Source organism: Trematomus bernacchii, unplaced genomic scaffold, assembly GCF_902827165.1.
Source record: "Trematomus bernacchii unplaced genomic scaffold, fTreBer1.1, whole genome shotgun sequence".
NCBI classification, from domain to species: Eukaryota; Metazoa; Chordata; class Actinopteri; order Perciformes; family Nototheniidae; genus Trematomus; species Trematomus bernacchii.
In genome coordinates, this window is record NW_022987564.1 from 374,948 (window position 1) to 388,460 (window position 13,513).

At 38.9% G+C, this 13,513-nt stretch overlaps 1 protein-coding gene across 1 annotated transcript in view; it reads right to left on the reverse strand.

Moving 5' to 3' along the window:
* LOC117478108 (tumor necrosis factor receptor superfamily member 14-like) overlaps positions 1 to 13,513 on the reverse strand; it is a 51,204-nt gene continuing 37,691 nt past the window's right edge. The window contains exons 2-8 of the mRNA XM_034125013.1: positions 4,726 to 4,812; positions 4,367 to 4,492; positions 2,937 to 3,086; positions 2,204 to 2,288; positions 618 to 757; positions 454 to 503; positions 1 to 336 (exon numbers count right to left, since the gene is read on the reverse strand). Coding sequence (XP_033980904.1) covers positions 331 to 336; positions 454 to 503; positions 618 to 757; positions 2,204 to 2,288; positions 2,937 to 3,086; positions 4,367 to 4,492; positions 4,726 to 4,812 — 644 coding nt within the window. The 3' untranslated portion in view covers positions 1 to 330. The remainder of the gene's footprint in view (positions 337 to 453; positions 504 to 617; positions 758 to 2,203; positions 2,289 to 2,936; positions 3,087 to 4,366; positions 4,493 to 4,725; positions 4,813 to 13,513) is intronic.

Below are 13,513 nucleotides of genomic sequence, written 5' to 3' on the forward strand. Positions count from 1 at the left end.
CACTGTTATCAAAAATGTTATTATTTACAAGTGGTTTAACAAATACAACGATTAGTGCATGGTACATACAAACATTAAGAAAATACATTATAAACAAAATATGGAATGTGTTTGATCTTTTGGGGTTTGGTCTTCTGATTAGTAAGATGTTAGAAAAATTGAAAGCACATGCATTACATGTTACTTGTTAGACGCTTGTATCCAAAGCGACTCACATACTCAATACTGTGGGCAATCCCCACAGGAGCAATTTGGGGTGAAGTGTCTTGCGCAGGGACACAACGACATGTTGACTGCAGTGGGGTTTGAACCTGTGACCATCTGATCCCCTCATTGCTATGAAAAAGAAAATACAGAAATATTATCAAACCACAATATATAATTTAAAACAATCAAAAGTAAGCGTGCACAATTTGTAATGTGTTTGTGTGTGTCTTTTATATTGCAAAGTACATTTAGCGGTTGCTTGAGATCATCTGATCTGGAGATGCAGCCGCTGGCCCCTGAAAGGGTCAGTTGAAAAAAAGTTAATATCCATTCACTCCAAGTCACGGGAACACAAAATGGTAGGGAATGATGTTCAAAATGAGTATGGAGGGTGGAAAACAAGCACTAACCTCTAATTAAGAGTGCAACAATTGTTAATACCAACAATAATATTGGTAATATGACAAAGTAATGACTCCTTGAAGAACCTCCACAGACAACATCGCTGCTCCTGCTTCCTTCTTTCAGCTTTACCTGGGTTCCTGAGCACCTGGGAAAAGAGAAATGAAAAACAGATTCAGTACTTTTGTGTTTGAAATTAAACTTGAAAAATATATACAATATTTTTAGGCAGGTGTGAAAAAAATGCTGTAAACTAAGAATGCTTTCAAAAATATAAATTATAAATCTTTATTTGTTATCAATTCACAAAATGCAAAGTGAACGAGCAAAAGAAAAATCTAAATCAAATCAATATGTGGTTTTACTACCCTTTGCTTTCAAACCGGCATCAATTCCTACAGGTACACTTGCACAAAGTCAGGGATTTTGTAGGATTACAGTCAGGGGTATGATCAACCAATTATGATCATCAGTTTTACATGTAGGTTTAGGCTGGAGCCACATGGAGACGATAACGAAAACTAACCGAATTCGATATCAAAAAAGTATTCCGTCCACACGAGACCGCTCGACCCGCTGGAGACCACGCTTCATTGTTATCAGGAAATGATCGTATAGGGCGTTCGGCCCCCCAGAGCATTGCGTCTGCAGATCTACCCACCTTGGGACCCGTTATCGTTATCTGCGTTTCCCTGTCGGCCTCGTGTGGCCGAACCGTCTATAAGAGAGAGAACTGTAGCGGATACGACCCGTTTCGTCTTTGTGTGGCTGCAGCCTTAAACAGCTTTGTAGGAGGCTTAAAACTGGGTGAGGAACAGCCAAACTCTGCTACCAAGGTGAGTTTGTGGAAGATAGCCAAAAAGACATACCTCCGACATGGAAACAAGGCCAAGCGACTCAACTATGCTGGAAAACATAGGAACTGTGATGCAGATCAATGCCAGCTTGTGCTCTCGACTGATTGAAATAATTGACTACAGAAGAAGGCAGTTTGTTCACAAAAGGGCTGGCGAAAATGTATTCTGCAGCAGGACAACGACCCGAAACATACAGCCAATGTCATTAAGAACTATCTTCAGCATGAAGAAGAACAAAAAGTCCTGGAAGTGGTGGTATGGCCTCCAGAGCCCTGATCTCAACATCATCGAGTCTGTCTGGGACTACATGAAGAGAGACAGAGGGATTTGAGGAAGCCTATCCACAAAAGATCTGCGGTTAGTTCTCCAAAATGTTTGGAACAACCTACCAGTTTTTTTCACACCTGCCTAAAACTTTGACACAGTACTTTATACTTTATAATGATGTTAAAAGTACAGAGAAGGACACTGATTAAAAACAAATCAATATTAAAATGCAAACATTTGGAAAAGGTCTATTGAGAGTTATGTTTTGTGACCAAATCAAATAAAACTGGAGGATTGGCAATGTTTGAATCTCCTGTGGATGGGAAAGATTCGTCCATCACACATACAAATAAAGCCACAAATCACCACTTTTTTGGAGATATTATTGCAGAAACAAAGTGGTCATTTCATGTTGCAGGGCAGGAAGAGCCCTACTTGTTTTAGTAATGCCATAAAAAACAAAGCCTTACGTTCTCCAGTCCGTGCAATTCACACCATGCTCTGAAAAGAAGCCAGACTGACAGGGTTCACACTGTACATCCATTCTTCTGGTTCCTTAGAGACAGGCACACAGGAGAGATTAGTCACACAGCAGCCAACATCCAGTAATGATCCATCATCACATCAGTGTCTTCATTTAGTGTTTTTACATTCACACTGCAGGAGATCAGTCCTCACTGTCTGAAAGTTCATTCAGGAAATGAAAACAATACATCTCCAGTCATAATTTTAAGATGAGAGTAATTTAAGGGTTATCTTTCAGGATGGTTACTGAAACGTACGAGGAGGTCATCATATCTGTTTCAGAAACCCTCAGGTGATAGCTGCAGGACTCATAAAGAAACTAGGAGGGGTTCCTGTTTACTGCCTGTCATGTGAGCTTCTGCACCTCGGGTTATAGTCCAGTAAAAAGTCTGATCAAAAGTGATGTATTCTATGTAATTATTATCTGATACTTTGTGTAATGTAAAAATTAAGATTTACATCAAGATCAACTTTGAGTAACCCCTGAGGGGAAGTTTAGTATTGCACTGGTGTTAGTTTATGAACACACACACCCAATATACACCGGCGACCCTTTGGCTTCTCAAGCCAAGTCCCTACAGACTGAGCCACCCCATGAGTAAATCCAGGATAAGCCTCAGACCAGGAATTCAGTGTGCATGTAAACTGTCAGGAGAGTGTGACCTGCATTTTACTTACCAGGTTCTTTTATCTTCTCACCAGGTACACATTGTGCATGTTTTTGTGCCGCACTGCATCCTGTCACATCTTTGCAGAAATACCCATCTATAACTTCACAGACTGTGTCAGTTGTTTCTGAACAGCCCTGCAGGACAGAGAGACCGTGGCCTAAAGAAACAAACAGATTGAAACAGTCAATGTATGCAAACCTAAAAAATATTTAAAATTCAACTCACACATCTTGACTTCATTTAAAAAAAAAAATATTGATATATATATCAACATGTTATATCAAAATGTTGATATATATATATATATATATATATAAAAAAAAAGTTTAATGAAATGTTAAAGCAGGAAATAAGAGAATTGTGGATGGAATATAATGGACGTCTTATTAAATGCACTTACAAAAAAGTTAAATAGCCTGTTATATTTCAGTCCAATCATTTGTCATCGAGTGACAGTTTATCAGAAAATAATGAAGCGTTCAATGGACTTGGAGTTTTAGAAAAAAATATTTAGATGAAGTCTACATTTATTATTATTGGTCTATATTGAATATGACTTCTCACTTCCCGCGGGCAGTGAGACTGTTAAAAAATTGAACTGTTGAAACAACTTCAAACATTCAACTGCTACTCAGTAGTATGTATCTAATACCTAATATATATATATATATCATTCCAATAACTTGTATATAGACTCATACTGCACTATTCCACATCATAACTTTATTTCATTTTTATAACTATTATTATTTTTGTATTGCTCTTGCTCTTATTGTTATTATGTTATGTTATTATGTTGCATTGTTGGAGAAGCCTGTGACATAAGATTTTCAACTGCATAATTACTCTGTAGCTATGTCAGATTGACAATAAAGAACCTTGAACCCTTGAACTTTTAATGTAACACTGTAGAAATCTCTTCACCCTTGCATAACCAATGCAGCAGCTTCTTGTTGACTAAATCTACTTTAACACATCCCACATCCCCCCCCCTACTTCCATCGCCCCTCTCCACATGTGAAGAGACCTGAAGCAGATCTGACCTGATGTTATGCATTTCCCTCATTTACTCAGAGATAAACATATGCTTACATAGATGTTTATATGCACATATGTTTACGTTTGGAACACAGTTGGCCTCTGGTCGATTTATTAGTTAATACATATTTGGGGTGATTATTAAATCTACACCGGTGTTGCAATTTAGGAATATTTCCATTATCAAGACTGATCAAATCCTTTAACTGAATTTCCCCTCAGGGATTAATAAAGTGATGTTAATCTTAATCTTAATTGATTACCTGTTTTGTACAGTGCCATAGCAAAGTGAGAAATGCATCCATCAAAGTTGACAAAGTCCAAAGACACCAAGATATTCACTGTTACTGTCATAAAAGATTACAAAGACATGATCATAATAACACATTAAAGACATACCTGAGTCACAGGAGGTGCATGTGAAACATTTATCCAGACAATTGGATTTGTTCATAAAAGTCCCGTTCTCGCAGCAACTGCAGAGTGTGCCTGAATCTGACGTGCAGTCTATCTGTACAACGGTCCCTGTTCAACACACAAACACTGTCAGCATCTCAACATCAAGACATGAAGGCAAAAAACAATTACAAAATGAAGATTAGAGTCAGTAACAATAAGTTTATCCCGTTTCAGGTCTCTGATGGAGCACTTCAGGGAGCAAAGCCAACTTCAGCTTCGGAAATCCCAGTTAAATTCATATTTTAAAATGCTCTTACTTACTTCTGATGTTTGAATACTTGTTACATATATTACCTTACCTATTTTGCACATCGGACAACATAGCCCAGCTCTTGTAGAATATTCCTTAGAAAGACAGTAGCCTGAAGCCACAAAGATCATACACCCTGTTGAGAAACAGCAGTTCATTGTAGTATGAGTCTGCGCTGTACATTCACATAATAGTGATGTGCCACTTTGCAATGTATACCATATATGTTTGGGTTTTAAGCTGTCACAATTGGGTGTTCACTGTTTGTGCCAGAGGGTGCGGCTGTACGATTCCCTATGGCACAGGTATTTAAGGTTGGTCACATAATAGTGATGTGCCACATTGCAATATCTATATATCTATATATCTATATATCTATATATATATATATATACATACATACATACATACATACATATATATATACATACATAAATACATACATACATACATACATATATATACACGTATATATACATATACATATATACACACACCTGTGATATATGATATGGTATAATACAGTACGGCATTAGTAAACATCACAGTTTTTTTATTGAAATTTGCGCCACATTGACTAACTACTATTGTAAGAGCCATTTTAATGAGTTCATGTTTGGGTTTTAAGCGGTCACAATTGGGTGTTCACTGTTTGTGCTGTAAGATTCCCTATGGCACAGGTATTTAAGGTTGGTTTTGTCACGGTATTGGGTGTAACAAATCAACAAAGGCAGGACAGTCAAAAGAAGCACCAAGGAAGAAAATGTATTAACAAGACTAATACCCCTTTCACACCAACGCAACTCCGGTTCAAGCTCCGTGCTAGAGCTTTTCAGGTTCAGAACCGGTACTTCGGTTTAGCTCCGGCTCTTTTCACACCGCTCAGAGCCCGACTGGTGCTGCCGCTGCTGCGTCATGACGTCACAGTTTACGTCGCTGATTTTCTCCCCAACGGAGCTCACCTCACAACAACAACGGGCCGGGGACTGCGTTGCTTTTAATCATACGAAGCCAGATTAAATTAAATAACGACTTCTCCAACCTTATACTTTTCTCCAGAGTGCCGTGGTTCATTGTTTATTAATGTGTTTCAGCGGCATTTACCGACCGCTGCAGTGCCGGCTGCTCTTCCACGAGTGTATTCTCCCGTTAGCTCCGGTGTCAGTACCATATGTGTTCGCCCTACCATATGTGTTCGGGGTCCGTCGCTTACCAATGACGTCACCCATTGTGATTGGCTGTACGGAATCGTAGTAATCAGCAGCGAACCGCTTCAACACGTGTATTTCAGTGTATTCACGGCATTCATTTTGTTATTCTACAGTATTATTGTTTTATAGTTATTTGTTAATGTAACCCAATTTGTGTTCTTTGAAATTGAAAAGGATATCGCATTGTGTTTGTTACATTCGTTGCAGTTGTATAGGCTATGTGTTAAGTGTAATTTGGCATGTCCTATTTATGGACATGCTTTTATTTTGAAGGAGAGTTAGCGCAGTTGACAGGAAGTTGTTGTTGCTTTAGAAACAACGTGACAGAGATTAACGGAGAAAAGTAATATCTACATATAAAGACGGAGAAAGTCAACGATAACGTTTATGGTTAAGTGTTAGCACCCCCCGAAGAGGCACAAGCTCTTACGTTGATATTGGAGATTTCAATAAATTCAATTTGAAAATAAAACGGGGAAAAAAAACAAAAACGAATATCTGAATAACGAAATTGAAACCCGAATAGTACTCCAACGAACGAATATTCGGATATTTTGGTACAGTAGGGCTGTACCCGAATAATATAATAAAGTTATAGTAAATAATAACAAATTCCAGTGTTAGAATTCCATAATTCCATATTCATAAATAAAATGATATGCAAATAACATTTTCTTGGCTGTGGACTTGTACTCTACATAATTATGTTGAGCTCATGGTAATCTAATTCAATAAACAATAACTGCAATGAACAGATAGCATTTTCTGACTCGTAAAATGATTGGATATGGTGTAATTTGGCAAATGATTCTGTGTTGAAAAATGTATATCTTTAAAAACTGCGTTGGTGTATTAGAGCGGGCCATACTAATTTTTCTTGTAAATCGATCGAGAGGGGTGTTCAAATAACGTATTTTGGTGTGTAGAACACAAATCTATTTAGATGCTTTTATTTTGAAGTTGTTGCTATGGAAACAACATGACGGAGAAAAAAGTAATATCTTCTACATATAATAACGGACAAAGTAAAGAATGAAGTGTATGTTTAAATGTTAGCACCCCCCGAAGAGGCTCAAGCTCTTACGTTGAGTCTGGAGTTTCAATACATTCGGAATTTGACCGTGTAAAATGTCCTCTTGGGTTACCGTACAGCCAATGCGTGACGTCATTGGTAAGCGTAACGGACCCCGAACACATCTGGTAGGCCGAACACATATGGTACCTACACCGGGTTAGCTCACACGGCTCTAAAGTATTCACTGTCTGACTGTCACACAGGCAGCTAATACATATCCCCAGTTCCCCTTAAGTGAATGTGTGTCAGTCTGAATTGACGCTGTTTGGCATCACAACGCTGTTATGAAAGTTTCTCTGGTATAACATGGGTGATGTTAGCATAGCAACCGAAGCTAAACTGACTACTTGCTAAGCCGTTTTCTACAGGCACTTTTTACCGGCGTATTTTTCATTATGATTCTACTTGTGATAGTCGGACATGACTACCCCAAAACACCGTTGGTGTGAATGGGGTATGAGACATACAAGACTGAACAAAACATTACATTTAGTAGGAAACATCCATACGGATTATGTGAACATTGCCAGGTCGAAGAAACGGTAGAACATGTTATTCTGTATTACAGATACAGGCAAGCAAGACAAACTATAAAAGACAGAAATCAGGAAGCTTGGAGTGGAACAGCCAACACTCAAAGAGATATTAGACATTTGGTCAGGGAGACTTTTATATTATCTAAGACGAACTGAATTAATACATGAGAATTTAACATTTTATTTGTCTTTCTTCTCTTTTTTGGGACACATAATTCTGGTCCACACTCAAAATGCGCTATTGCCACACACACAGAGAGCCGAGCTTGAATGACACAAGCCCACGTTTATTTCCATGCAACTCTCTGGTCTGGTGCAGGTCTGGTGTCATGCCTCTGTTGCATTCACTGAACACGGGAAATTACAGTACTGCCATCCTCTCTAGTGTCATGATGAGGTTCACGTAAAGCACGGTTAATGTATTATATTATTGAGGGAGAATTGTCCGGGGCTACAGAAAAAACATTCGGAGCTAAAGCCCCGGATGCCCAGGCCAGGCGACGCCACTGGGTAGAAGTACAAATTAGCTACAAAACGAAGTACTCGGGTAAAGTACAAGTACCTAAAAATTCTACTGAAGTACAGTACTTGAGTAAATGTACTTATTTACTTTTAACCTCTGGTACCTAGTGGTACCGCGTCTAGTTTGAGTCACGGGAGTAAAGACAAATGAACCCGTTGAAGTTTGAATCTCCGCTTCCCGTGTGAAGGCACCATAATGTAGTAGTGCGACGTCGTGTATCAGATGTTTTGATAAAAACACTATGTAGCTCGTTGTCTACATTGCTCTGGTTGGAAAGTAACGTTGTTAGTATTTTTAACGTTTTGTGTATGGGTTATTGATCCGTCTAGCTCAAATATGTCAGTATTTTTCTTACTTTAACAAACGAATACAGGTAGCTTTGCCAAGGTACGTCATGAACCCCAAGATACTCACCGAAGACAACAAACACTGCAAGCATCGTAACGCATGACTATCTATCTCAACTCATATTGACATTACGTTTTACTAACAAAAGCAACAAATATAAATTTAACAGATGGCCTACACTAGTACTGAAATCCGGAATGTCCCTTCTTCTTCTTGTTTGGTGTTTATTGGCGGATTGCAAAACAACTTGTAGGTGCATGACCATATGTGTTCGCCCTTCTTCTTCTTCTCTTCGTTTTTTGGCGGATTGCAAACAACTTAAAAGGTGCATACCGCCACCTACTGTACATGAGTATGAATCATCATATCATACCAACTCTTTAACCTATGATCTAATCTAAATAAATAAATAAATCAACAAAAAACAAAACATGAAATAAATAAAACAAAAATAAAAATCTATGTTCTTTCTTGACCTAATGTTAAATTCTTTTTCCTACCCCAGTTTCACTCAAGAATGTAAACAGTGCCTTTCTGGTAGCTCTTACTCCCTCTCCTTTTGTTCCCAAAATACCAGCCACACTCCATTCCCTCTCTGCCTCTAAAACTTTAGCCTTTAGTTTTTCTCTTTCCGCTTTGTATATGTCACAATGTATCAAGATATGTTCTACATCTTCTTTTACTCCACAGTTCCCACACTTGTCACTGTCACTTTTCCCCATGACATACAGCGTACCATTCAATGCTGTGTGATTTATTCTGAGTCTAGCGATCGTGATTTCCTCCCTTCTGTTTCTTTCTTTATAAATATGAATTGTAATTGTCTTTTGCACTTGATGATACTCTTGCCTTTCTGGTCTTTCTCCCACCTTTTCTGCCAGATCTCCATCCCTTTCTTCTTAATTACTGCTTTTCCTTCTCCTTTTCCAAGTTGAACTGGTAATGTTATTTCCTTTTGTAGTGCACTTTTTGCTAATTTATCAGCACACTCGTTCCCTTTCACCCCCTCATGTGCAGGCACCCAGCAGAACTGCAGATCTATGCCGCCTCTGTGCAATCTTAACAGGCTATGATTCAGTTCTATGAGAATGTCTTCTCTGGCAGTTGTTGTTGATTGTATGCTTTGTAATATGGACAATGAATCTGTGCACATCACCACCCTATCTGGTCTGACCTCTTCAACCCACTGTAATCCTATTATTACTGCCAGCATTTCTGCTGTGTACACTGATAATTGATCAGACGCTCTTTTTGAAATAGATATTTTAAATTCTGGGATGTATATACCAATTCCAACACACTCTTCCTTGTTCTTAGAACCATCTGTGTAAATTTGTAGGCAATTGTAATACTTTTCATTCAGATACATACTTGTTTTAATTCCCACTTCATTTACTTGCCACTCTTTTTTCCTTTCTACAATACTCATATCTATTTTAGCTTCTGGGAAAAGCCCTGGAGGAACACTACTAAATGGGGTTGCTTTGGCAAACGTGATATTGTCCACTCCATATGCCCTCGTTCTCTCCTTACTCGTCCAGCCAAACCCACGTCCCTGGAATTTTGCATATTCCCAGCAATCCTGTAATATTCTGTTTGAAATATTTCCTTCTCCACTTCCTTGTAGCCTGACCCAGTATGACAGAGAAAGTTTCTCTCTTCTGATCTCCAGAGGTGTCTCTCCTGCTTCTATCAGAACTGCATTGATAGGGGATGACTTTATCGCTCCAATACACAACCGCAATGCTTTATATTGTATTCTATCAATTTTTAAAAGCGATGTTTTTGCTGCTGCTCCATACACTATACAACCATAATCTATTGTGGACCTCATAATTGATCTGTAAATGTCTATTAATGCTTGTTTGTCTGCGCCCCAGTTGCATCCAGCTACAGCTCGCAATACATTTAATACTTTTTTGCATTTTGTTTCCACTTGATTAATATGCATTTTCCATGTATATTTGCTATCAAACCACAGTCCTAGGTATTTGAACTCATTCACCTTTGTCATTGGACGATCATATAGTGTTAGCTGTTGGCCATCAATCTTGCGTTTGTTTGTGAATACCATGTAGCATGACTTGCTTTCTGACATTTTGAATCCCCAGTTATATGACCACCTCTCCACTTTTTTAATCGCTCTAGCTATATTCTCCATTACGGGGCATTTCTTCCCCTCATCCAAATAGCCCCATCATCTGCGTATAGAGCCGATTGAATGCATGTGCCTAAACATGTAAATATATCATTGATCATGATGTTAAATAATATTGGACTGACTGCACTCCCTTGGGGGATACCATTTTCTATTTCAAAATAATTGGAAATATCTGCTCCAACCTTTACTCTAAATGTCCTGTCTGTTAAAAAGGCCCTTACCCAATTGTACATTCTCCCTCCAATACCCATTCTACTAAATTTGATCAGTAATCCCTCCCTCCACATAGAGTCATACGCCTTTTCAATGTCAAAGTACACTATTGCCCTTATCTCTTTCATTTTCAATGTTTTTTCCACATCATTACTCACTCTTACTAAAGCATCTATTGTGGACCGCCCTTTACGAAATCCGCTCTGAAAACTACTCAGCAGCCCTTTCTGCTCCAGTACATGTGAGAGCCTACGGACAATGATCTTTTCCAGCCATTTACATAGGTGTGATGTAAGAGCTATTGGTCTGTAGTTACTAGGGTTAGCTGTATCTTTCCCTGGCTTATTGAATGGTAGCACGACTGCTGTTTTCCACAAACTTGGCATATCTCCTTCTCTCCAGATTTTATTGAAAAGACTCAGCACCATTGTCATCGTTTCCATAGGTAACTGTCTAAACATAGCATAACATAGCTAGTCTTGTCCTGGGGCTGTATATCCTGTACCTTGTAAGGCTATTTTGAGTTCTGACATTGTAAATTCCACATCAAGAGCTGACCTATTATCCTGTCTCTTCTCCTTCACGTTTTCATTCTCTGCTAGTAACTGCTGTTTTTGCTGCCTATGAATATCACTGAGATGCTCCCCGCTATGTACTGCTGCAAGTGTCCTTCCTAACATGTCTGCCTTCTCTTTATCTGTCACTGCCAGCCTCTCCCCATCAATCAAAGCTGGAATTTTAATGGATTTCCTTTTCCCACTCATCCGCTTAAACATGGACCAGACATCACCTAATTTTACTCCTCTGCCAATGGTAGAACAAAATTCTCTCCATGTTCTTTTTTTTGTGTATTTGATTGTCCTTCGAGCAGCTGCCCTTTTCCTTTGAAACTCTATAACATTATTTTGTGTCATGTTTTTCTTTAATTCTCTAAATGCATTATTTCGCTCTTTAATAGCCCTGCTGCATTCCTCATTCCACCATGGCACCACTTTCTTCCTACCCTTGGTTGTTGTTTTGGGTATACTGTTCTCTGCTGCATTTAGAATATGTTGCGTTATTTGGCTTGTAATTACCTCTATGCTTCCCTCTGATGTTAGCAGGTGTACCGACTCCTCACACCATATCCTAAATTTCCCCCAATCAGCTTTAGCAAAGCACCACCTGGTTATTGCACCTCCTTCCTGTATATATATATACATTAGTATTCATTTTAGTAAGCACTGGATAATGGTCACTTCCTACTGTGGATTTATTCAAAACAAACCATTCGCATGTATGAACCAAACAGTTTGACACTAATGTCAGATCCAGGCATGATACTTTCCCCCTGTGTACATCTACTCTTATGCCATGTCCATCATTAAGGCATACTAGTGTTCTTTCCTCCAGCATTTCTTCCACTATATTTCCGTTACTGTCTGTATGGTTGCTGCCCCATAGACTGTTGTGTGCATTGAAATCACCACACCAAACTTCCTTCCTATGTTTATTGCCTGCTATTTCTTTAAATATATCAGTGGTTAGATTTTTACATGGGTTGTATAAATTGATTATCCTAATGTTATCTTGTTTCCTAGGGTTGCAGATTTCCACTATAATACACTCTATATCATCAGGAGATTGCACCTCCCTATATGCCACACCATCTTTGAGAAACGTGGCACACCCTCCAACATTTTGATTATTATCTCTATCATGCCTTATACAGCTAAATCCTGGAATGACAAAGTCTAATTGAGGTCGTAACCAGGTTTCTTGCACACATATTACCTCAGGGACTACCTCTAGATCATATATATATTTCTTGAATTCTTGACCATTAGCTATGAGGCTTCTTGTGTTCCACTGTAGTATGTGCAGCACCATGATTAAGGATCTAACCCTCATCCTGATTTTCATTTTCCCCAGCTCCATTTATAGTTAGCATTGCATGTATCTGATCTGCTTTAATATCTTTCATGTCAAGGAATTTTCCAGCTGCCTCCACAATGGCTTTGATTCTATCACTTTTCTTTTTTAACTGCAATGCAACATTTACAGTATGGCATATAAATACCACAAAATGCACCTTTTTCACTCCTAAAACATCATCATCCTCTTTACTCTTGGTGGCGCTGTGGGGTTGGATTTGAAGATTACTTTTTGGCGTGTTCCTGACATTTTGTATTGTAATGCTCTGCTCCATTCCACTAGGGGTCTTATTGATTGTTACTGTTCCCCTTACTTTCTTTATTGCTTCTGCGTATGAAACTTTGTTTGTAATCTTAACTCTCTGCACCTCTCTGGCCTCTCTCTGCACTTCACAACCTCCAAACGCAGCACTGTGATCTCCTTCGCAGTTACAACATTTAACCTTTGCATCCTTTTCACATTTTCCATACTCATGTTGTCCTCCGCATCTCGCACACCTTAGCTGTCCTTTACACTGCTGCGCTGTGTGCCCCATTCGTTGACATGCGTAGCACCTGAGAGGTTTGGGGATGTACTCCCTAACCATGAAGTTCAAATATCCCATTTGTACTGCCTTAGGTAAGATTCTCTCAAACTGAATGAGAACTGATAATGTTTCTTTGAGTGTGCCATCCCGTTTGCTTTTAAGCCTTGTGACTTCCACTATTTTGCCTCCTTTTAATTCACATCTTCCATTGACATGTCCAATGGTACTCCTGAGATTACTCCTCTCAGTTTTGCCATTGCTCCTGGAACATGCGCCTTCATTTTCTCCCCATTCAGTGAGTTCATTCCCAGAATCTTTTCCTGCTGCTGT